Here is a 27,095-nt window from a genome sequence, read left to right on the forward strand (position 1 = left end):
TGTCTGTATATGTATGTCCATGTTTCATACAATTGTTGACTTGTTTTGATAAATATATGGGAGCGAACAGTGATGTTGTCACTATTTTTTCCATTTTTGGTCAAAAGTGTTTCTCAAAAAGTACTGGTCTGATAGCTTTGAAATTTGATATACAAGTTCCTACAGATGAACTAAGTAATATATATTGAATTTCTGATGAAATCTGTAATTTTGTATTTTTGGGGCAATTTTTGCCATTTTTGGTCAAAAACTGTGTATTTCCAAAACTACTCATCTGATAGCTTTGAAATTTGGTATACATTCCTACAGATGATCTAAATTATATTTATTGAAATTATAATGAAATCTGCAATTTTGAATTTTTGGGGCAATTTTTGCCATTTTTAGTCAAAATATTTGTTTCTCAAAAACTGCATATTTGGTATACAGGTTCCAAGGAATTATTTTAATATATGATATATTGAAATTATGGTGAATTTTTATGTTTGGGGGTAATTTTTGCCATTTTTGGTCAGAAAATTTCATTCTCAAAAAACTACTCATCAGATAGCTTTGGATGACATGTTCTTAGAGATGATCCAATGTGATATATTCAAATTATGATGAAATCTTCAATTGTGTATTTTTGCAGCTATTTTAGCCACTTTTTTCCGGCCACTGAAATGAGCTATCAAAGATTTCCACCTTCTTCATCAACATGTGTCAAAAATTGTTATTCTCTACATAAACACAGCAGAGATATATTGACTGTTAGGTCGCTTGTTATGAAAGTGTTTTTACATGTAGGTATGGTGTCACCTAGAAAAACAATCATCTGTATGGCTTAGCAAGGCCTTCTTTTTGCAAGGTGTTTTGAGGGAGGGTCTCAGCTAAAATAAACACCATTTAACTAGTAACTTAGTACAATAAAAAGGTCCAGTGAATTATTTGGATTTCATTTTCCTCCTGAATAAAAATTACACACTGACAAATTTTTTTCAATTGCAATTAATCATCTATCATGTGTATAGGTTGCCTTGCCATACACCTTGCACATTGACTTCTTGAGCAATTTATAGTTTGAATGGTCTGGGTTATGTCTTCAATGTAGGTTATCAACACTTTTGTGAATACTTAAGAAGAAAATGTATGACATACACTCAGTAGTAACAGGCAATGTGAAATCTGTAGTATTTTTAATCACAGAAGCTGAAAATTGACAGATTTCATCCTGTGTACGATATTCATGCTGTGATGTGAAGTAAAGTGAAGTAAAATGTGAAGTATAGAATCTGAGAATAGAATTTTGCCAAATTGATATTTACTTGGTATGTTACATTAGTGTCAAGCATACCACTACATTGTACAGATTGGATGAAAGTGCACACAGTTAAATAGTAATATGCCAGTGCATACTCAGGCCCCTTAACAGGAACATCCCCTATATAAAAGCTGGATTATCGTAAATTCATGCAAATGTAAAAAAGCCACGCTACTGATCAGACGTGTCGTCTTTGGTCCCAGAATCCTATAATTTTGCCATGTTTCAGGCGTTCATTGTCATCAAATCTTGCATATGATGTCTGTGAATACATAGCGACTACACTTGAGTCAAAATCAACTGAAAGAATGTTCCTTTTTTTTGTCGTAGAACGCATATGTTTCTGATTGTGTTCCCTGTACGACCATTTGACCCCATTTTGCATATGTTACAAAGTGCCCATCATGATTATTCAAATTCATCATACGGTCAAAGCGATGCTATGAAAATTCAAAAACTCCCTCCCAGTGTATGCAAATCACTGCGTCATCAGTAATCGCCCTATTGTGCACCCATGGTCCTGTAGTTTCCCGTTTAAGTAACACAGAAGGTAAACGTCAAAACAAAGAGCATAATGATTGAGAGACAAATCTGCATAACAAGAAAATAAATCATTAAATAAAAGTATCAAAGTAGTATCAGGTTTATTGCATTTACAGGCCTCTGGCCCAAATATAAATCAGAAAACATGTACAAAGAATAGAGCTATGCAAAAGATACAAATCTGAGAATACACTTAAAGAACTGCTTTCCTCCTACACAAAGCTTTGTACACAAATTTGCAGAGTTTGAGTATCATTAAATAAAACATTACACACTAAGAGATCATTAATGAAGCAGCATAAACATTTTGAAATTTTGCTTTTAGAACTGCTTCCTTAGAAAATGTAACTTGTGCTTTGCCGTACCAGTATTGTCACTCTTTTATCTTCTGCATCACTTCCAGTATCATGGCTGAATAAGTGACTATGTTATGAGGGACCATTTTTCATCTCAAATTCAAAATGCTCAATCAGTCCCTGACACTGAACAGACACTGAACTTCCAATTGATGAGAGACACTCAGTTTTTAAATCTCCTTTCTCATTTATGAATGCTAAAACTATGAAGAAAGTTACTTTCAAATTCAGAAACACAAATGTTGATACAACGTATTAAAGAAACACAAATGTTGATACAGAGTGCGAGAGGGGGTGTCCCCCCTCTTGCAAGGCGAAAAATAAATTTTGGAGTGGAAATGGTGTTCTCTGGTGGCATCTGAGGTGACATTTAGCTGAGACTGAAACAGTACTTTTGTTGTGTGTCTTAGAGGTGGCTCACATACAACAAAACAAGCAAACATGATTTTGTTTTGTTTGTATTATTTATGACACACTTATGGTTTTATTTGAAGTGAAGATGTAACATTTAATCTTAAATCACCCGCTGTCTGCTCATTTCATTGCTCATTTCCCATTCTTCATTACCACATAGTAGTTTCCCCAAAACCATCAAACTCATTCTATTCTAATCAAAACACATTCGCTTTTGTTAAGAAAAACTCCGGTTAGATAATTCACTGTAACAGTGTTCGCATTTACGAAAAAAAAAATGCGTATATAGAAAACTCATAACAATGAAAAAATGCGTAGAGAGTCGATCCAATGAATAATAATATTACGCATTGGATTGAGTCTCTACGCATTTTTTCATTGTTATGAGTTTTCTATACGCAAACCATAATAGTAAAATGTTTGCGAAATTACTCTCCGCGACTGAGCTTAGGCGACAACCAGACGAGATGAGTGCCCGCTTAACATAAAATTTGTTGCAACATTTCTGTCAATCACTCATTTTGTGTGGAAAGTTTCGGATTCTCTGAGTGTAGTCTGAAAAATCGGCATTGTCGAGTCAGAGGCATGATACCATGTCAGCTGTGCCTATGAACTTACTACGTTGCTAATTTTCAGGCTAGCAATAGTTTCTGAAACTTATGACACAAAGTGAGTGATTGACAGAAATGTTGCAATAAATTAAATGCAAACCACGCACGATCATCGCGTCTCGCTGTCCCCAAATTTGATCAAAGCAGATATGCAGCAAGGCGTAGGAAGGAAACAACTCTATTTTCTTTCAAATTTGCTCCACGAGTCCGTGAAAAAAAATGATTCAGAGGGTCCATCGAAATACACTATTGGGCACCCCAACATGGAGAACATGGAGAGGCGCAGTGAAATTGAACCCATGCCGGGATCCACAACGTATTGTCCTGTTGTCTTAAGCAACAGGGGATCAGCGTCACGGTGAAGGCGTAGCCATGACGATGATGCGCCGGTCGGCAACGGCCGGCAACACACATGCCTGTCACCTTGGATTCTAGTAAAAATAATCAATGAAAAAAAATACCCATTCAAATAAACAGTTGCTTCTAAAAAATCAGTTCTAGCTCATTTTTTTTTAAATCTAGAAAATGCGTCGGTATTACTCTGAGAATAACTAGATTTGTTGAGAAGATCATACTCGTAGTGACCGTGACGTTGGCAGCCAGCGCGGCGGCGGAAAACTAGCTGCAGTCTCATGAACTTTGAATCGTCGATCAAAATCACATCTTTTCGGCGCTTTTTTCTCACAAATTCAGCGAAATTGAAGTTTTTAATACATAAACTAAATATATTTTTGGAATCAAGTATACCTTTCGAACGGGCTTTCTTCGGGAAAAAATATTCCATCGGCAAGGTGCCAGTGGCCGACGCCACATTTCTTTTTGACGCCGTCATTAAAAATCATGACCTAAGATGACCCTCATACTAATCAAACCAATTACACTGCTCGTAACAAAGACAACACCATAGGCACGTCCATCAGCCAATCACACAATCAAAAGATCGGGCTCAAAAAGCCACAAACTGGTATTTAGAAACTGTTTTATGTTTGTGCAGTTCCATGCGGGTAAAGCAGTCGCGAAACTGCTAATCGTACGTGTACCATCTAACAGCTGGCAGTGCAATTCCGAAATTACAGGTCTATTAAATAATCTAATGACGATAAATGAAGCCGTGAATAAATGCAATACAGCCGGGTTATTTACCCGGCACCCGGCTTCTAAGGACAACACTGTATGTGTCACGCACTATACATGTATGTTGTACATTGTACCCAGATTGAGAGTATACATTCCTGTGTTGGAGTAATTGCTTTAGTTAGATATGATATTTATTTCAGGAACCACAGAGGAATGGTATCCGTGCAGTGGTTGTTTCACCAACCAGAGAGTTAGCAAAGCAGACCTACAGAGAATTCTGTCGACTTTCAGATGGTACTGGTATAAAGGTCCGTATGGTACATAACATGTCAAAAGCTATTGAGAATATAAGTCAAAAAACTCTTAATATATATGGTAAGTTTAGAAAAGTTTAATTAATCAAGTGTAATGTGAATATATTCACTGGTTTGATTGTCTACAAATATGGATATGAAGAGTTTACTCTTGCCATGATTATTTACTCATGTTCTGTAAATGCAATGATTAGTACGTGATAGATTTCTTGGAAAAGCCTTATTTAAAACCATTGTTGACAAGTTTTAGTGCTTTGCTGGTTTGAAACTTTTGTTTGAAACAGGTAATTTTATCAGTAAAGAATGTGTCATTTTTTGCTCACGTGTTTACACACGTGAGCATATGTCGCAGCGATGTCTGTCCGTCTGTGTGTGTGTGTGTCTGTCTGTCTGTCTGTTGGTCCGATATCTCAAAAATGGCTGATCAGATCAGAATCAAATCTGGTACATAGATTGAGTTTGCAAATGGCAAGAACTGAGTTTTTGGTGGGTGTGGCTTGCATACTTTTTGCTCATTTGCATAATTAAAGATTTTAGAAAAAACAGATATTCTTTAAAAACGACTGCACACAATTTGATGAGATTTGTTACAAATGTTGATCACACCAAGATATATCAGTAGCGGGAACCATTAAGGGGTGACATGAAAGAGAGTTGCTAATTTGCATAAATAATTGCATCCTAATTAGGGATATATCTGATTTGACTCGATCAAAATCGACCAAACTTGGTATGTATATTAAAGCTACTATGATTTAATATTATTAAGCGTTTTAACTGCAGCCAATTCCTAATTTACATACTTAATGAACTTTGCTAACTAGAGATATATATTTAAATTGACTGGACCAAAGTTGATGAAACTTGCTACATGTATTGAAGCTACTATTATACAACATTTTTGAAATTCATTAAACATTTTTACTTCAGCCAATTCCCAATTTGCATATTTAATAAACTTTCCAAATTAGGGATATATATCTGTATTAACTTGATTGTCGTTGTTGAAACTTGCTATATACATCAAAGATACTGTGATATAATATTATTGAAAATCAAAAAACATTTTTACTTCAGCCAATTCCTAATTTGCATATTAAATGAATTTCCATAATTAGGGATATTTATCTTAATTGACTTGATCAAGATTGATGAAACTTGCTATGTACATGAAAGACACTATAATACAATATTATTGAAAGTCATTAAGCATTTTCTCTTCAGCCAATTCCTAATTTGCATATTAAATGAACTTTCCTAATTAGAGATATATATCTGAATCAAATCGACCAAAGTTGACAAAACTTTCTACATATATTGCAGATACCATGATACAACATTATTGAAAATCATTAAGCATTTTTACTTAAGCCAATTCCTAATTTACATATTTAATGAACTTTGCTTATTAGGGATATATACTGGGATTTACTTGATCAAAGTTGGCAAAACATGCTATGTACATTGATGATTATACCAGGTTAAAACAATATCAAAAGTCATTTCACATTTTCATGTCAGCTGATTTATAATTTGCATGTCTAATGAGCTTTCACAGCTCGGCATATATGGCTTGAAGGACTTGGCCAACGGTAATTACACTTGCTATATAAAGTGGTGATCAATGACAGCAGTCAAAGAACTTTAATATTTTTATTTCAGCTAATTACATATTTGTATACTTGATGACCTAATCGGCGGTGATTTTTGTTCATTACATTGATCATAATACTTTCAATGAAGTTGCAAACATGTGGCCATGGTTAAGATTTACACATACACTGTAACCACAATATGTAATGAAACACATGAGCATTTTCAGTTCATATCTGGTTGTTATTGTTGCTTGTAGCATTATCTAGTATATTTTGAGTTGACATGTAGTACAACTTGATAGTTTTTGTGTGAAAGTGATTTTCGCAACGCCAAGGCACATTCCTCTCGATTTTTTTATCGACTGGCAATAAAGATTATTATTGTTATTATTATCTTGTTTCAGATATTTTAGTTACAACACCTAATAGACTTGTTTATATGTTAAATCATGAACCACCAATCCTATATTTGAGCAGGTAAGTACACAGTAAGATTCATAAATGTCTCTGTATAATTTTAAAAGTTTTGAAGTTAGCTCCGAACCCTGTGACCACAATGACACAGTCATATTGTGTGCAGTACTTTTTACATGTACATTCATATGGCAAAAATCTGCCCATATGATCTGTATTTCATCTCAGTGAAATTGTAGTTTTCAGTTTTTATAAAGAAATGTCTGAACAGTAAAGTATAGTATTTCTTTGATAACCAGCTTTTACCAAACTGGAAAACTTAAGTCATATATTCAATTAAAGGGACATAGTTGGCCATTTTTTGCTTACGTGTTCACACACGTGAGCATATGTCGCAGCGATGTCTGTCTGTCTGTCTGTCTGTCCGTTGGTCCGATATCTCAAAAATGGCTGATCAGATCAGAATCAAATCTGGTACATAGATTCAGTTAGCAAATGGCACGAACTGATTAGTTTTTGGTGGGTGTGGCTTGCATACTTTTTGCTCATTTGCATAATTAATGATTTTAGAAAAAACGGATATACATTAAAAACAACTGCACACAACTTGATGAGATTTGCTACAAATGTTGATCACACCAAGATATATCAGCAGTGGGAACCATTAAGGGGTGACATGAAAGATAGTTGCCAATTTGCATATTTAATGAACTTTCCTAATTAGGGATATATATCTGATTTGACACGATCAAAATTGACCAAACTTGCTACATGTATTGAAGATACTATGATACAATATTATTGAAAGTCATTTAGCATTTTCTCTTCAGCCAATTCCTAATTTGCATATTTAATGAACTTTGCTAATTAGATAAGATAAGATAAGATAAGATAATACTTTATTGAGTCCCATTATGGGTAATTAAGATGTCTGCTGACATACAAACACAGAACACTACAACAATAACAACAAACATCTCATCGAGATCTGTTAAAAGCCCTATTAAAATTCACAATTGCACGGGGAATGAACGAATTTGAATAACGGTGGGTTCTAGAAGCCGGCAGTCTCAATCTGCCGCTTCTGTCAATACGTAAAGTGTCAAATTCCTGTCAAAGTGGATGTGAACTGTCTGCCAGAATACGCAACAGTTTGTCCTGAATTCGCCCTTGATAATGCGAGTCTACCGACCGTTGTTTCTTACCGATAATCATCTCTGCCTTCTTGATCATCTTATCTAGCTTCCCTTTCTCATGTTGTGGAATGTTCCCACCCCAGCAAACAATACAGTAGTTGAAAACACTGGTTATCACAGCTCCATAAAAAGACGAGAGAATGTCATTGTTGACATTAAAAGAACGCAATTTTCTTAAACAATATAACCTGGAATTAAGTTTCTTAATGATAAAATCAATGTGATGTAGCCATTTAAGCTTATTATCGATAACAAGACCTAGATACTGATAAGTATCAACTCTTGCTACTACTTCACCCTTGATTGTAACTGGTGCAGGATCACTTTGTTTTCTTCGAAAATCAATTATCATTTCCTTTGTCTTAGCAACATTTAAAATTAAATAATTTTTATCGCAATAGTTGACAAAACGGTCTATCTCATGGAGGTAATCAGTTTCTTCATCATGATCAATTAATCCAATCATTCCAGAATCATCAGCAAATTTGATTAAAGGACATGTCGCTTTGGAAGATCTACAATCAGCTGTGTAAAGGGTAAAAAGAAACGGTGCTAATACTGTTCCTTATGGAGCTCCCGTATTCGAGAAAATTACATCTGATAATAATGAGTTGAACCTAACACACTGTGCCCTACTTGTAAGATAATCAATGATCCATGCAATCATTGGCGCTGGTATGTTCATTTGCATTAATTTCCGACCCAACAGATGAGGCTGAATAGTGTTGAAAGCACTAGAAAAGTCGAAAAACATTACACGAACAGAGCTGTCAAGCTTATCTAAATGAGAATAGATCTTGTGTAATGCATACAGGATAGCATCATCTGTACTTCTGTTTCGCCTGTATGCAAATTGTAATGGATCAATAAACTGTGAAACCAGGGTGTTCAGTTGCTTGAGAACAATGCGTTCACAAACTTTCATAACAGCTGATGTTAACGCAACAGGGCGGAGATCATTCATACAGGTGATAGTGTTCTTTTTTGGAACCGGGACAATGAATGATTTCTTCCAGCTCGATGGAACAGATTTCCCCGTGAAACACAAATTAAAAATCATAGAATACACGTAAGCTATCTGATTCGCACATAATTTCAAAATACGAGGGGAGATTGAATCAGGACCGGCAGCTTTATTGGGGTTTACTTTTGAGAATAACTGCCTGACTTCTTCTTCAGTAGTACTAAAAACAAGTTCGCCATCAGAGTTACATGCTTTTTTCAAATCATCCAGTTCTCGACTGAAATCATGATTGTCAAACCTATTATAGAATAAATTAAGATCGTTCACATAATTAAGTGATGCATTGGGTAAAGATGTGTTCGAGTTATTGTTTCTACCGGCATAACCACTCATGAGTTTCATTGAGGCCCAAACGCGTTTCATATTATTTACTTTGAAATTTTCTTCTAATTTCCGCTTGTACTTAGCCTTCTCAATCCGAATAATGTACTTGATTTTCCTCTGCACTTCTTTCAGTTGATCTTTATCCTTCTTCGCGTAGATACGCCTTTTCCAGTTGATAACTTCCTTAACCTCTTTCGTTATCCAAGGTTTGTTGTTTGGAAATAATTTAACCTTTTTATTTGGCACAACAGACTCAACGCAGAATGTGATATATGCCCCAACAGTTTCAACCAGTTCATTTAATGAAGTGGCAGTATTAATGAACAGCTCCCAGTTTGTACATTGCAGTGAGGCGCGTAAAGTCTCAATTGCGTCAGGTGACCACTGTTTTATGGTAATTGTTTGACAGGTTCTCTTTGAACAATGGGACGGTATTTGGGACAAGGTGTATCAGGTTATGATCTGAATAACCAAGTGGAGCAAGCTGACGGGATGAATAAGCATCGTGAACATTAGTATAACATAAATCAATAGTTTTGTCGTTTCGTGTTGGACAATGCACATGTTGACAGAAACTATTTGTAGACTTTTTCAATGTGCAATGATTAAAATCGCCATTTATTATGTGGAGCGCATCGGGCGCATTTTTCTCCATATCTTGAATGGTATTGCTGATAGCATCCACAGCAGAATTAGCATTGGCACTGGGTGGTATGTAGACAGTAGTCAAAATAACATCGGAAAACTCTCTTGGTAAATAATATGGTCTTAACGCAATGGTCAATATCTCAGCAGTAGGAGTACAAGTCCGTACCTTCACGTGGACGTTATTAGGGTGGCACCACTTTTCATTGATGTAAACACATACTCCGCCTCCTTTCTTCTTACCAGACAATTTAGTTCTATCTCCACGTATTAACTGGAAACCATCGATACGTACTTGTGTGTCGTTAATGGAATCATTGAGCCAGGTTTCAGTAAAACACATGATACTGCTAGTCCGAAAGTCATGCAGAAATTTAACGTTAGCTGCTAGTTCGTCAACCTTATTATTCAGCAATCGCACATTTCCAATAACTAGAGTTGGGAGAAATGGTTTATACTTTCTTTTGCGAGTTCTCTGTCTCATGCCGCCTCTTTTACCTCTCCTTCTCACTTTCATTTCTTTCAGTAGGTCATTAGGTAGAAAGCAACGGTAGTTTGACGGAAGGTGTTTTCTTATGGTAATCAGCTCTGCCATGTTGTATTGTAGCCTGCCGTTGTGTGGTTGTGGTAAAAACTCTCCATTTGCAAAGACAGCAACTGATATAACAAGCAGCAGCATACATAGTACTATTAACTTACGCTTAATTAGGGATATATATCTGAATTGACTTGACCAAAGTTGACAAAACTTGCTACATGTATTGGAGATATTATGATACAACATTATTGAAAATCATTAAGTATTTTTTCTTCAGCCAATTCCTAATTTGGATATTTAATGAATTTTGCTAATTAGGGATATATATCTGAAGTGACTGGACCAAAATTGATGAAACTTGCTATATACATTAAAGATACTATGATACAACATTATTGAAAGTCATTTAACATTTTTCCTTCAGCCAATTCCGAATTTGCATATTTAATGAACTTTCCTAATTAGGGATATATATCTGAATCAACTTGATTGTAGTGGTTGAAACTTGCTGTATACATCAAAGATACTCTGATATATTGAAAGTCAAAAGACATTTTTACTTCGGCCAATTCCTAATTTGCATATTACATGAATTTTCATAATTAGGGATATATATCTGAATTGACTTGATCAAAATTGATGAAACTTGCTATGTACATTAAAGACACTATAATACAATATTGTTGAAAGTCATTAAGCATTTTCTCTTCAGCCAATTCCTAATTTGCATATTTAATGAACTTTCCTAATTAGGGATATATATCTGAATTGACTTTACTAAAGTTGACAAAACTTGCTACATGTATTGGAGATATTATGATGCAACATTATTGAAAATCATTAATCATTTTTACTTCAGTCAATTCCTAATTTACATATTTAATGAACTTTGCTAATTGGGAATATATATCTGAATTGACACGACCAAAGTTGATGAAACTTGCTATATACATTAAAGATACTATGATACAACATTATTGAAAGTCATTAAGCATTTTTCCTTCAGCCAATTCCTAATTTGCATTTTCAATGATCTTTTCTAATTAGGGATATATACTGGGATTTACTTGATCAAAGTTGGCAAAACATGCTGTGTACATTGATGATTATACCAGGTTAAAACAATATTGAAAGTCATTTCACATTTTCATGTCAGCTAATTTATAATTTGCATATCAAATGAGCTTTCACAGTTTGGCATATATGGCTTGAAGGATTTTGGCTGAAGGTAATTACACTTGCTATATAAAGTGATGTTACAATGACAGCAGTCAAAGAAGGTATTTTTATTCTAGCTAATTACATACTTGTATACTTCATGATCTTTTAGAGTTAATGGGCGGTGAATATTGTTCATTATGTTGATCACCATACTTTCAATGAAGTTGCAAACATGTGCCAAAGGTTCAAATTTACACATAACTGCAATAATAATGAAACACGTGAGCATTTTCAGTTCATATCTGGTTCATGAATTTTGTTTGATACGAGATACTACTTATATTGTTTGACATCTTGAAAGATAGTGAATGAATGGGTGACCATGCATATATTTGACCCCAGTTGGAGACACGATACATAAAACCATGGCGAAAATGAATTCATGGTCATGACCATTAATTCATTTTCGCCATGGTTTCATTTAATTTGTCTAAAACCAGAGTCGAATATATGCATGGTCTCCCATTCATCATCTTTCAACATGTCAAACAATATAAGTAGTATCTCGTATGGCTGACTTTGTCCCTTTAATAGTTTTTCTGATAAATGAGTTTCGTGCTTTAATGATTGTGACACAAACATGCAACTGAGTAGTCACAACTTAGTTGCTGTACTTCTCCAAGATACTTTGAATTGCAAACCGCTCTGCACAAGAGAGAGACAGCGAGAGAGACAGAGAGAGAGAAGACATGGGTCTGTATTGCCACTCCTCTAATTGCCGTATCTAAGTTAGAATAATAGAAAGCCATGATGACAATCCCCACAAAATCCTAACCCCTCATATATTTGAGTAGAATTACAAAAGTACAACTATGTATGTCTTTAGTGATTGTTGGTTATGCAGTGTTCTCACAAGAAAAAAATTTTGTTGGACATTTTGTCCCACTGACCAAAAAAAAGCGGGACAACAGATGGTTTTTGAGAGACAAGATAGATATGTTAAAAAAGTCAAACTGCAAATAGGAACCTTATTCTATGCATGGAAAAAATGAAGGACTCAACAACTCATTCAGCTTAACAACTTTTTTATAAACACTCGGTAAACACACCAACTGATATTGAATATGAGTGCCTTTTAATGAAAATTCTATGGGACTTTTGTTCTTTCCAGTGTGAAAGTGCACTAATAAAGTTGAACGTTTCCATTTCTGGGCCCTACTACCATAATAGTTGCTAGAGTGTCCAGCTGTTCAGCACCAAGTTGATTTCTGTCATGAGTTATGTTGTTTTGCACACTAAATCTGAAAATCCCCTTTCACAGTCAGTAAAAGGAACAGGCCAAGTCAGTGCTATGGCAGCTATTCAGATTAGGAAACATATCCCTATGATGTTTGTAAATAATCATCACATTTTGACGTAAAATTTCGGCCGCCAGCCAAGGCTACAAATTTTGTCAATTGATCGAAGCATGGACGTAAAAATAGACATCCATGTTCTCAGGTATGAGTTCGCCTAGAATAAGATACTTATCACATGCACAAGCCAAGAATTGATAATTTTTTGCAAAATAAGAGTTCTTTTCTCCAACTAGTCCACGTTTAAACCTCTGAACTACTTTTGGAATAATATCATCAATCGGCTGTGGGCAAGTTGTCAATCATTTCCAGTCGTAGGTATTAGGTCACGTGGGCGAGGAACGGAGCAAATGCCTGATGACATCACACAACACACAGGCTCTTGACTCAATGCAGGCGAACTGCCAGCTGTCACTGATGCAATAATTTTATTGCATCAGTGACGGCTGGCAGTCTTGTGCATTGAGTCAAGAGCCTGTGGTCCATACTGTGGTTGCCATGTGGAACCGACGGTATAATGCGACCAACTTCGAGTTCGTTGTTTTCGCAAAATGTTCATGTAATTCCTCAGGGAAATACAAGCTTTACATTCTTGTGTTTTTTTTGTAATTCGGATTATTATTGTCGTAGTCTATGAAAATATTGATTGTGCCCATGACGCCTGCAGCTTCTGCGAATTCCATGGACATATGCAACGCGAACATGTCCAGTGCGTCAGTACCACAGTCTCTTGTCGTTCAATACACAACTGCCGCTGTGTGGTATACCAGTACATAATGCATACCACACAGTGGCCGTCGTGTATGGAATCAGAAGTGACTGTGGTTTAAGTACAGCCTCTGATGGGTATTGCTTCCAGATTGCCTCGGTTTCAACCAGGAAGTGTAATTACTCGCGTCAATCATTTATGTCCGTGGTGAGAAGTACTGGTTGTATATATGCATTATACAGCCGGCTGGCCATACATCTGGCTCTATGAAAGTTTATAATTTCAAATGTGCGCCACTATTGGCATGCATGGAATCCATGACATAACAGAAATATACGCAAGAATGTCGTGGAATCGCGACCTAGTGAGAACACTGGTTATGAACATCTTCAACCATCAAACAACTGTAAATAACTCATTACGATACAGTTTGAATGGACAAACCGTATGGAGGCCTGTGTTGGCACCATATTGTCTCATCAGAAAATTTACCCACCGGATTACAATTTAAATGGAAAACAAAAGGCAAAATCACACCTCCGTAATCCTCTTACAGACTAGAACAAAGGTGATCCCAGGGATCGCGAACAGTGCCTTTAATGTGTGAACAAGATCAATGGTTAACTTCAAAACTTCTCAAGACTTCATCCTTTGATATCACTGCCACACTCCAATGGAAAGAACATCTATTTTAACAGATCATTATCAGAAAGAAGATTTCAATATGTTTTAGCTGTTTAGCGTGATTGTTAATTTTTGATAGTGATAAAACACTTTGTTTTATTCTATTTACAGTGTGCAATGGTTGGTGATTGATGAATGTGATAAATTATTTGAAGAGGGAAAACAAGGATTTCGCGAACAATTAGCGACAATCTATCAAGCATGTGATTCTAGTGAAGTTCGACGTGCAATGTTTAGCGCCACCTACAGTTATGATTTGGAACAATGGTGCAAGTTAACTCTGGACAATGTGGCAAGTGTGACCGTAGGGCAAAGGTTGGTATCATTTTATGCAGAGTGATACTTCCTTTTGTCTTAGAAAACATTTCATATCAATACTCCATCATACACTTCCAAGTTCAACGTGATTTTACAGTTTTTCCAATAGCTAATATAGCCATGCAGTCTTTTCTCAATTGTGTTGTTATTTGCTCTCTCCCTGAATATTGATGTTAATTTCACTCTTCAATCAGGAACTCTGCTGTCCAAACAGTTCAACAAGAATTGTTATTTGTTGGAGAGGAGTATGGCAAATTGATTGCTGTGAGGGACATTATGAAAAAGGTAATGTACTTTTCCCAGCCATCATTAGAGACCTAGAATATTTAAACAGATAAGATCTCTTCTGTGTGTCCATATGTACCACTGCATTCTATATTATCTATCTGTGAAGTCAGATTCATTGTTAAGGTTGAGACATCTGCTACTCTGAAACTATACCTATGACAGCATTCAAATGTGATTTGTACAGCCCCTGTGCTATCTTCAGTCAGCTTTATTCTTGTAAGTCACTGGAAACCCACAGAATCAGACAAATTGATTTTTTTGTTGTCAGAAAAAAAAAAATCACAGTGGTGGTTTATTTGCCACAAGGCAGCTTATATGAGAATGGTGTCATTTCTTGAAGAATTGTGCACAATTGCAAGATTTCATTTCATGTGCGATGGCATACAGTACATGTAAACTGAAATTTTTTTCATAATGAAATCAAATATGGCCACTAGGCAGCTATAATTCGAAATTTTTCTTGTCCAGACAAGCCTCAACTGAATTTGTTCATACCTGGTACAAATAAAAGTAAAATATCATTTACGGTATATGTCTGATTCATTGTGGTTGCTTCATGTTGAGAAATGTGTGTTTATAAATCCAAAACATCTAACTTCCAATACCAATGACACCTGTGTAGAAAGGTGAAATTTAACACAATCTGCTTTAGAAAAATTATTCTGTAGAGAAACTATAAGAAGGAATGTTATGTGGTGTGTAATTCAATAATGTTGCAGGAATATAAAACTGTGAATAATCACATATAACACTCATGACCTACTTATACTGAGGGGCCGTCGATAATAAAAGCTGACGCACAAGAAACGTAATTCCTTCGTTTTACTTGAAACCCCCTCCCTCCCCCCTCAAAACGAAAGTTCTTATGCGAAATCAATTTTGTATTATGATGCAGTTTCTGACAAACCCACACGCACCTCTCCATTCCGCACTCCCATGAAAAAATACCAGAAGGGCACATTAATTAATAGACCTCCACTTTTTAAGAAAACATTTTAATGTATTTCGCACGCAGGAAAATGTTTCACACACATGTTTCAAGTTGAAAAAGCATACAAGTTTTTATTCTACATTCATGTCTTTTCGTTGTCTTTTCTGTCTCCATATTTTGTGGTCATTCTGTTCTCGATGAACGCGAAGGTAGTTTTGTGTTCTCGCTGCAAAGTCGCACTTCGAAAACGATAGAAAATCCTTATGCGATTTTGACGCACACAAAACTAAATGAGCTTTTACCCCCTCCCCCCTAAACGAAAGAATTACGTTTGTCGTGCGTCAGCTTTTATTATTGATGGCCCCTTAGTGTCATCATAAATGAATTTTATCCTTAGCAATAATATCTTCCTTTGCAGGGTGTCCAACCGCCAGTACTTGTTTTTGTACAATCCAAAGAGAGGGCCAAGGAATTATTTCATGAGTTACTGTATGATAGTATCAATGTGGATGTAATCCATGCTGATAGAACTCAACAGCAGGTACCTTCTTTTTTCTCATTTCAACTGAACTGTCACCCTCCCAAAAAAGTAAGAGGTTTTTACCTTCTCGTCTATTTATAGACAGAGAAGGTATTATTTAGTACCCGGGCACTTTACGGTATAAATACCGGTATACCAAACAGGTTGCCTATGCTATTATCATTTGTGTGAATGTGTGACAGCTGTGCATTAACATGGGTGCAGGAAATTATTGTGCCAAAATAACTCCATTAGGGGTGGACCATTTGATATCCTGGGGGGGGCTTGGAAGATTTGGGGAAAAAAAAAGATGCCAGGTGGAGTTGCTCGAAAAAAAAAATCTGGCTTTAAGTGGCTGATGGAAAAAAAATTATGGACCATTGCGACTCGGAAAAAAAAATCTTGGCAATTGTTCGATGCACACTGCAGCATCAATAAAAATCAAGCAGTAGCTCTGGAGTTTTATAAAGCATAAACCATTTCAAGCTTGAGGAACAATAACTGAATATGAACAATTGTACAGTATACATGACCTTCTGATTAGAGGAAGTATGCTGAAATTGAAATTGCTCACCAGTGTTTTCCAGAAATGTGTAAATCTGAATGTAAGGATTTTGTCAAAATACCACAAGAAGAGAGACAGCCTGCAAACATTTTACTATTATCGTTTGCGTATAGAAAACTCATAACAATGAAAAAATGCGTAGAGACTCAATCCAATGCGTAATATTATTACGCATTGGATCGACTCTCTACACATTTTTTCATTGTTATGAGTTTTCTATATACGCATGTTTTATTCGTAAATGCGAACACTGTTATAGTGAATTATCTTACCAATGTTTTTCTTAACAAAAGCGAATACTTTTGATTAGAATTGAATGAGTTTGATGGTTTTGGGGAAACTACTATGTGGTAATGAAGAATGGGAAATGGGCAATGAAATGAGCAGACAGCAGGTGATTTAAGATTAAATGTTACATCTTCACTGCAAATAAAACCATAAGTGTGTCATAAATAATACAAACAAAACAAAATCACGTTTGTTTGTTTTGTTGTATGTGAGCCACGTCTAAGACACACAACAAAAATACTGTTTCAGTCAGTAAATGTCACCTCAGATGCCACCAGAGAAAACCATTTCCACTCCAAAATTTCATTTTTCGCCTTGCGAGAGGGGGGACACCCCCCTCTCGCGCTCTGCCCCCCTCGTTCGCTACGCTCACTCGCCACTCAGTCGCTTCGCTCCCTCGCAATCCACCCGTCTACTTTCTTAAATTACCCGGCTACTTTCAAAGTAAGGACAACACTGACAAGTAAATGCCATAAATGTACATGATTTTACAAATATGTTTTTGTAATGTGAATCAAAAATGTATATGTATTTACATAACTTCATTTAGTTTCTTGAATATAGTCTGTGTGCAATAGAACAGCATCTTGTTACTGGGTGTGAAAAACCAAGCAAACAAACATTGCACCGAAATTTGGTAAAAAAAAAATATATCTCGAAGAAGGAAAGTGAAAAAAAAAGTTGCCAGAATATGCCCTGTAGAAAAAAAATAATTCATGGTGAAGCACGTGGGAAAAAAAATAATGGCTCTCCACCAATCTTCCAAGCCCCCCCCAGGATATCAAATGGTCCACCCCTTAATTCAACTGCTCTAATAATTTGACCACCTATTTTTGGAGGGAAATATAATTATTGCTTTACCTCCATCATTTCAAATTTTGTGTAGCCATCACATTTTGTCCACCTGTATAAATTTTACCATCTACATTTTGGACTTCATTACTTGAAATAGAGTCTAACTTTGTACCACTGTGTTAGTTTTGAATGAGAAGAAAAATGTTGCACAATTCACTCATAAATTAGTTTTGTTCTGTTATTAAAGTAGTGAATAATTATAGGTATATTCTTCCTGTTTACAGAGCAGTGTCCTCAGTCTAGTATGCAGTGTTTTTCCTTCTGTTTCTTTACACATACAAGCATTTTTTACAAACATCTCTCTTTGAAATATGAACTTACTTTTGCACTGTTTGCATGTTTTCCATAAGTTTTTGTTTTGGTTTGTTGTTTATTTGTAAATTATTTTTTATTTCTTAAATGTATTCATTCTGTGAGCCCTGGTTATGTATTTTTTCACCACAATTTTCACATGTCGGGGTTCATGCTCGACTAGCTACCAGCTATATCCTGTTTCCCCTTTGCCCAGATCATTTTTGACTTATTCAAACTTGTTGCTGTCTTTGATATTGTATGTAACTTTTCTGGGTAATAAAAAAAAATATTGTACAATGTTGTGTTTGATTTTCGGTCTTAGCAGGTGATAGTCCACCTGTCCATTTTAACTCATTGCTCAAATGTGACCGAATCAATTTCAATCAAGCTTTGCCTAAGATACCTATAGAGTTTGGTACATGTGTATGTTTTATCCAATATGGTGCCTGATGGCCATTTTTAATCTTTTCTCTGCCATGGTTTGTCCTAAATCCATTCTATCAATGGTGATCCTGGACCTGTTTACAGGGTATTGTGGATGAACAGATTAAAGGGCCACCAGCTGTAAATTATGATAATTTTTTTCACTGTTTTCTGTTGGTGTGTCAATTGCAAGTACTTATTCTTTTTCCTAAAATATGTTTAAACAGCCGTTATTTAGCTTGTTAACACAGTGTCAATATTTGTAAAATGCACTGATATTGTTTCCATTTGAATTGTTGTCCAGAATAGAATTCACTTGTCGACAAATACAATGCAATCTACACATGTACAGGCTGAGTTGACAAGCTGAATACTGTGTATATCAGCATGCTTTAGGGAGTAGAGCAAGAAAGTGCATATGACATTAAACAAAAAGAGTAAAATAACCCACCAAAAGTTATAGCTCGTCCAGAACTATGAAAGTAGTAATCGGGGATCCCCAATTTTTTCACACTATTAGCCACTCTGCCTATCAGTTTCAGTGTTACAGATGGTTTAGCACCTTCAGTGAACGTGAAAAGCAAAGATCATAAAACTGCATGCCCTAATGGGCTATTTGATTGTTGGACAGCTGACAGCCCAGAAAAACTTTTAAGGACGTTGTCTTTTAAGTGACTGAAATGTACACTTTCCAAGTTGTTTGTTCAAAGTTTGTCTGGTCTATATTTTAAGCAATATATTGTTCATCTGAGATTTCAAACCTTTTCAACCCTTTGTTGACAAGAGAAGCCCATAAGAAACACAAAAAGTACAGAACGAAAAGAATATTACTTTCAATACAGTGTCATACCTTTTAAAAAGTTTCTGTAAAATGGTAAAGTTTCAATAGAGCCGTGTTGATCTTGACTAAATCTTGTGAATATTGTTGAGGGTAGCACACTGTAGATCAACTTTTTTAGTATGACATAAGCTTTCGGAGACAACAGTCTCCTTCATCAGATGTACTTGCAGAATGGACAAAGAAGCAAAAGGCCAAATGCATCGTGGGTAATGGACAATGCCTAAAGGAGGTGTCAATGTGAAACAAAGAGTTTGAGCAAAGGTGTAAAAACACTGTTGAATGAGGACAATGGTTGGAACAACTGGGGCAAAATACAGCCAAAATAGTTATTTGTAATGTGTTAAAAATCCGTAATCTCGATTGAGTCCTTCTTTGACACAGTCGAAATATTGTATAATTTTGAGTTCTTCAGTCTCTCTGCGGATGGTGCTTCTACTACGAATCTTTCTAAGTACAGCCACACGGAAATCATTGATAGAATGTCCGGCCAGGTTAAAGTGTTCGGCAACAGGTTTATATGTTTTGTTGCTCTGTATATCGAACTTGTGATTGTTGATGCGTTTCCGCAGTGGCTGTCCCGTTTGGCCAATGTATACAGCGGAAGGACATCTTATACAGGTGATAGCATAGATGACGTTACTGGAGTCACAGTTATATGATCCTTTGATTGTGAAATTCTTCTGATTGGGTCCGACTACAGTGGTGGCGGTATTGATGAGAGGGCACAGTTTGCATCTTACTTTATTACAGGGTTTTGTTCCATGGGATTGGATGGTCATAGGAAGTTTACTGGTGACAATGCGTTGTTTGAGGTTAGGAGGCTGCCTATACGCTACGATCGGTTTTTCCGGGAAGACTTCTCGGAGTAGTGTGTCCTCTCGTATGATTGGGTGGAGTTCATTGACTATTTTGTTCAGTTTGTTCAGTTGTGTACTGTAAGTTACAACCAGTGGGATTCTGTTTAAGTCTTTCTTCTGCCTGTATTGGAGGAGGTCGTTGCGATCGATATTGCTGGCCCGGTTGATCTGTTCATCAACTGCAATAGGATTATAATTTAGGGCGACAAATGTTTGGCGAAGCTGACCAAGTTGTTCCTCACGGTCGCAATTCTCAGAGCAGATTCTGCAGTAACGTATTGCCTGGCTATATATAATTGAACGGAAGACATGTCTGGGGTGGGAGCTTGCTGGTCGAAGATAGCTGTGAGTGTCTGTGGGTTTGCTGTAAACACTTGTTATTAAGCGGCATCACGAACTGTTATAGTAGTGTCAAGAAAGTTCACCTGAATTTCGGAGTAAAACATGGTGAAGTTGATGGAATGGTGGAACGAATTGAAATCACTGTAAAATTTCTTCAACGAATCCAGGCCATGGGTCCAAATCAAGAACACGTCATCAATGAAACGGACGTACAGACGTGGTTTGAGGGGGTAGGTGCTGAGGATTTTTCTTCTAAGTTTGCCATGAATATATTCGCGTATTGTGGCGCCATCCGTGTGCCCATCGCTGTACCGTTTGTCTGCAAATAAAAGGAACCATTGAATTCAAAGTAGTTGTGAGTGAGTACAAATTCAGCTAGTTTATAGGTGTATGTGGCCTTTTCTCCATCAGATATTATATCTCTGATAGCTTGAAGTCCATCAGCGTGTGGAATATTCGTATATAGCGACTCAACATCGAGGGTGACCAGTATTGTATTATCAGGCAAACTGTCAATATCGTGTAATTTGCGTAGGAGATCGGTGGTATCTTGTATGTAGCTAGGTGTAGTGATGGTATATGGTCTCAAAATGGTGTCAATATAGCCGGAAATCCCCTCCGTTATGGTGCCAATGCCCGATATAATAGGGCGTCCTGGCCAATGCCCGATATAATAGGGCGTCCTACTCCGAGAAGTCTTCCCGGAAAAACCGATCGTAGCGTATAGGCAGCCTCCTAACCTCAAACAACGCATTGTCACCAGTAAACTTCCTATGACCATCCAATCCCATGGAACAAAACCCTGTAATAAAGTAAGATGCAAACTGTGCCCTCTCATCAATACCGCCACCACTGTAGTCGGACCCAATCAGAAGAATTTCACAATCAAAGGATCATATAACTGTGACTCCAGTAACGTCATCTATGCTATCACCTGTATAAGATGTCCTTCCGCTGTATACATTGGCCAACGGGACAGCCACTGCGGAAACGCATCAACAATCACAAGTTCGATATACAGAGCAACAAAACATATAAACCTGTTGCCGAACACTTTAACCTGGCCGGACATTCTATCAATGATTTCCGTGTGGCTGTACTTAGAAAGATTCGTAGTAGAAGCACCATCCGCAGAGAGACTGAAGAACTCAAATTATACAATATTTCGACTGTGTCAAAGAAGGACTCAATCGAGATTACGGATTTTTAACACATTACTAATAACTATTTTGGCTGTATTTTGCCCCAGTTGTTCCAACCATTGTCCTCATTCAACAGTGTTTTTACACCTTTGCTCAAACTCTTTGTTTCACATTGACACCTCCTTTAGGCATTGTCCATTACCCACGATGCATTTGGCCTTTTGCTTCTTTGTCCATTCTGCAAGTACATCTGATGAAGGAGACTGTTGTCTCCGAAAGCTTATGTCATACTAAAAAAGTTGATCTACAGTGTGCTACCCTCAACAATATTCACAAGATTTGTAAAATGGTAGATAAACAACTTTATGTGTGGTGTTTTCTCTTAACAGAGGGACGATGTTGTCCAAAGTTTCCGAGCTGGCAAGATCTGGGTATTAATTTGTACTGAGTTGATGGGCCGTGGTATTGATTTCAAAGGAGTGAATTTGGTTATCAACTATGATTTTCCATCATCAGCTGTCAGTTATATTCATAGAATAGGAAGAACTGGTAGAGCTGGCAGGCCTGGTAAAGCTGTTACGTTGTTCACCCATGATGACCTCAGTCATCTCAGAAGGTAAACATAATGTATCATTCTAATTTCACCCCACATTTCATGACAATTGTGACTCCCGAAAGAGTGTAATAATTCAATTCAATTCAATTCAATTCAAATTACTTTATTGTCCATTAATGAAACACGCACATCCACAAATGGAAAATTTTCTTTCGGCACCACAAAGCTCCTGACTTACAATAAAAACACACATACATATATACACAATCTTGTATAAACATGTGCTTATAAACATGTGCTTATGTGACACATTATGATTGGTTTTGTTTAACAGTGCATACGTCCATGTAACACCTGTGTTAACATGATTACCATACCTAATTCTTGAAGGCATGCTGACAGAAATGTTTTTGGGCCTAAACTAGGTTTCTATGATCTTCTACTTTGGTAGCATTGCTGGTGTGATGAAAGAGGCTGGCTGTCCTGTACCAAACTATATGTTGCGGCTCCGGAAACCTAACAAGTAAGTATTAAATGCCATTTTGTAAACCAGTCTTATGTCCAACAGACTTACATGATCTTTTCCTTTTCTGTGTGCTATATGCTCTACATTGTAGTGCTTCAGTAACTTTTTCTGCTTATTAGTTGTTTGTGGGCATTTTAGGCTCACATTTGGTACATGTATATATACCAACGAGAGCTTATACACTAAAAATGATTTGCTGAACAATGCAGGCAAAGTATATTGCTCAATGCATTTCTACAGAGAGGTAATACCGAAAATCTAAGAACATGTATTTGTCACTCTACAGGCTGTTTCATGTGCTAAGCAACTATCAATACATATACATACACATATATATAATTTTTGTGCAAAACAATATGTTGACCATGGACATTCTGTTGTTGACCTTGAAAATAAACTGTCGTAAGAGAATGCAGATAACATATACAGGTCAATTACCACAGTCGCTACATTAATCAACATCTCGAATAAGACTCACTTGCAATTTGAACTTTGTCAAAGCATTCTTGATCTAGAAATCAAGCAAAGAAAACCTAATGTGAAAAGTAGCAGTGAAAACATCAGTTCAGTTTTTTGTCACATGATTATGTTTAGAGAAAAGGGTCATGAAGTGAATTCTGATTGTGCTTGAAATTTCTCAATAAAAATGTAAATTAAAATGCTAAAAATAAAGTAATGGTAATACACAATTTTCCCCAACCTTTTACTTGACTGGTCTTCAAGGTAAAATGGCCTTATCAACACCATCTTCTCTTAAACTTGCTCGTCTGATAGGATTGAAGTTAACAATGTCAAATTTCCTTCCACTCCAATATGGTGTCATTCTGCTATTTGTTTGGTTTTTGGAAAACATTCATCAGTGTTTACAATAAACAGTAATAAAAATTAACGTTCTATAATGGCAAATTGGTGCTGACTTATTCTACTTGTCCATTTTTCCTAGGAAAATGAAGAGAGAGATGGAGCTAAAACAAGTACAGCGTGAAACTGTCCGTACTTTGCCTAGGGCCATACTGCATGAAGGAAAAAACAAAAGGTAAGTACATGTACACCATTCAGAATTTCCATCCACTATGCAAGTTTGAGAAATAGTGTTACAGTGCTGTAGGCCCAACTTTCTAATGCATCAGTGAGTGTGATATTCTTTCACAACAGTTTACAACAGTTTCAGTTTCATGACAGTTTGCGTAAACAACTGTGATTAAATTACATGATAAAAGTGACAAAAAGTAGTTATGATGTCATAGAGAATTTGACAAGGATGACAAAATGAGTAAATGGAACATTTCATAACTTTTATCCATAGGAAGTGAAACTGATAATGGAAGACTATTGAATGTTCATCTTGAAATACATTTGCTGATCAGTTCTGATTGTACCTTTTATGTCTTAATAGGAAAAAGAAAACTGTGACGGATACCAAATCATCAAAAAATAAACAAAGAAGAAAGAAGATTCACAAAAGTAAACCAAATCCATAAAGATTGCTATTGCTCAAGGTTGGATGAATGTTACAGGACCATCTCAATGTGGACTACTAACTTCAGTATTGCATTTGTGGACATGAGCTGTAATTGTCAGTTAATGATGATGGCATTTGTTGACATGAGTTATAAATGTCAGTTAATGATGATGGCATTTGTTGACATGAGTTATAAATGTCAGTTAATGATGATGGCATTTGTTGACATGAGTTATAAATGTCAGTTCATGATGATGGCATTTGTTGACATGAGCTGTAAATGTCAGTTCATGATGATGGCATTTGTTGACATGAGCTGTAAATGTCAGTTAATGATGATGGCATTTGTTGACATGAGCTGTAAATGTCAGTTAATGATGATGGCATTTGTTGACATGAGTTGTAAATGTCAGTTAATGATAATGGCATTTGTTGACATGAGCTGTAAATGTCAGTTCATGATGATGGCATTTGTTGACATGAGCTGTAAATGTCAGCTAATGATAATGGCATTTGTTGATATGAGCTGTAAATGTCAGTTAATGATAATGGCATTTGTTGACATGAGCTGTAAATGTCAGTTCATGATGATGGCATTTGTTGACATGAGTTATAAATGTCAGTTAATGATGATGGCATTTGTTGACATGAGCTGTAAATGTCAGCTAATGATAATGGTATTTGTTGACATGAGCTGTAAATGTCAGTTAATGATGATGGCAGTTGTTGACATGAGCTGTAAATGTCAGTTAATGATGATGGCATTTGTTGACATAGTTATAAATGTCAGCTAATAATGATGGCATTAGTTGACATGAGCTGTAATTGTCAGCTAATGATAATGACATTTGTTGACATGAGCTGTAAATGTCAGTTAATGATGATGAACTTTGCACACGTAAATTTCAGGGATTATTTTCTGAAGTCAAAAAGTCAATACAATACCTATTTCAGTTATTTCCATGTTTGAGTTGAGGTGCCATGCACTGATTCATTTCTGGATAGCATCACTAAGTCTTAATGATTGTATTGTATAATTTTTTTTCTCATGATCACTGCAATATCACAAGAGAGCTGTGAGTCGTATTTTGACTTTATGCGAGTTCATCAACGTGCACATCAGCTACCAGGCTTTTTGTCAAGTCTTATTTTGTGTTTTGAATCTTATACCAATGCTGCCTGATTAAGCAATAAAGCACACCCAGCGACGGTATACCACAAGATTTTGACCAGTTCACGACATATATGCACGAGCAATAGCGAGTGTATATATGAAGTGAAATGGTCAAAATCTCATGGTATACCGTCGCTGGGTGTGATTTATTGCTATTATATCATAACAGTATATTGAAATTCTGGCGTGGGACGTCTTTGCTCAAGCTGAGAGCTCGCGCGTATGCCAGCTGTGGTATATCGCCAATATACCACGGTTCTTTTCACGTTTCGACCAATCAGATCGCTGTATTTGCACCATCAATATACTGGTATGATATAATACAATATATATCACAGTTGTTTTGTATATTTAAATGAGAGCATAGTGTTATTGATGCTATTTTTTAAATAAGAGAACATATATATTGAAATTGGCAACTAAGATTTGGCAGACTGAAAATTAACTTCAGAGTTTAATGGGTTTGCATAAATACTTTAAACGTATGTGCATGATATTTGTCACACAAGTCCTTTAGGGGATGCATAAGTGTATCTATCAATGTCATTACTATGTTGAAATTCATGACATTGTATTCATCAGTACAGAAACAAACTGAATGTGTGGTACTTTTGCTTCCAAGAAACCTTGGTTTTGGGCAAAGAGATCAGTTTTAACTGAGATGATGAAAATATTGAATATCAGATCAGAGATTTTTTATGTAACAGCTGTATGGTGATGTGAAAATTTCGTTTGTACTTTTATGTCACTTCATGGATGAGAAAATTATTCTTTGAGTCACTAGCCCATGTAATTTTTTGATATATAATATTTTACTAGTCCAGCCTTGGTTTCAACTAGCCCACCAGTAACTCGTTAAATCTTGTGAAGTTCATGGTTTCACTGCCTACTATCCAACTGCAAAATGAGAGGAAAAAATTTATTTGGCATGAAGATTGTTACCTAAATTAAGGAAACTTGAGAACCAAAATATATAGCAAGATACTATAGCAATTCCTTTTAGAGTGAGGGAAGTTCATGACTGTTTTTTACATGTTTTACATGTAACACGACTGTACTGTGATACTTGTGATCCACTACTGCATCCATGTTGTTACTTATGACCCTATACATTAGAAGCATTCTATTCTTGACATCCTTGTAATAATTGCTGAAATAAATGAAAGTAAAACAAATAACACACTGGATATTGTAGCATGTACATGTTTCAAAGTGGTGTTGATCATGAAGACTGATGGTGGTTGACTCCTCTATGCGTGATATGAAAAGTATGGAAAGCTATGATTAGGAGACTATTTGTTGTGGGGGGGGGGGGTGAATACCAGGAAGGTGTACAGACTCCTAGGGTTTATAACATTACCTTTTTTTGGTGAAAGAGAGCAATAAAGTACGACAAAATAACATAACATGGTAATTCCTGTGACGGAACTGCAAAGAAAACCAAACTTTTGCA

The 27,095-nt window shown here is 36.2% G+C and overlaps 1 protein-coding gene across 2 annotated transcripts in view; it reads left to right on the forward strand.

Moving 5' to 3' along the window:
- The window catches only part of LOC139150520 (probable ATP-dependent RNA helicase DDX52), a 58,418-nt gene extending 31,598 nt beyond the window's left edge, over positions 1-26,820 (forward strand). The window contains exons 5-13 of one of the 2 annotated variants that reach the window (XM_070722940.1): positions 4,502-4,676; positions 6,615-6,687; positions 14,372-14,575; positions 14,773-14,863; positions 16,216-16,338; positions 22,314-22,540; positions 22,932-23,003; positions 23,950-24,042; positions 24,403-26,820. In XM_070722940.1, coding sequence (XP_070579041.1) covers positions 4,502-4,676; positions 6,615-6,687; positions 14,372-14,575; positions 14,773-14,863; positions 16,216-16,338; positions 22,314-22,540; positions 22,932-23,003; positions 23,950-24,042; positions 24,403-24,487 — 1,143 coding nt within the window. In that variant the 3' untranslated portion in view covers positions 24,488-26,820. Of the gene's footprint in view, positions 1-4,501; positions 4,677-6,614; positions 6,688-14,371; positions 14,576-14,772; positions 14,864-16,215; positions 16,387-22,313; positions 22,541-22,931; positions 23,004-23,949; positions 24,043-24,402 lie in introns of both variants that reach the window. The other variant, XM_070722939.1, reaches the window with a different exon arrangement.
- The last annotated feature ends 275 nt before the right edge of the window (positions 26,821-27,095 follow it).

This window comes from Ptychodera flava, chromosome 14, assembly GCF_041260155.1.
Source record: "Ptychodera flava strain L36383 chromosome 14, AS_Pfla_20210202, whole genome shotgun sequence".
Lineage (NCBI taxonomy): Eukaryota > Metazoa > Hemichordata > Enteropneusta > Ptychoderidae > Ptychodera > Ptychodera flava.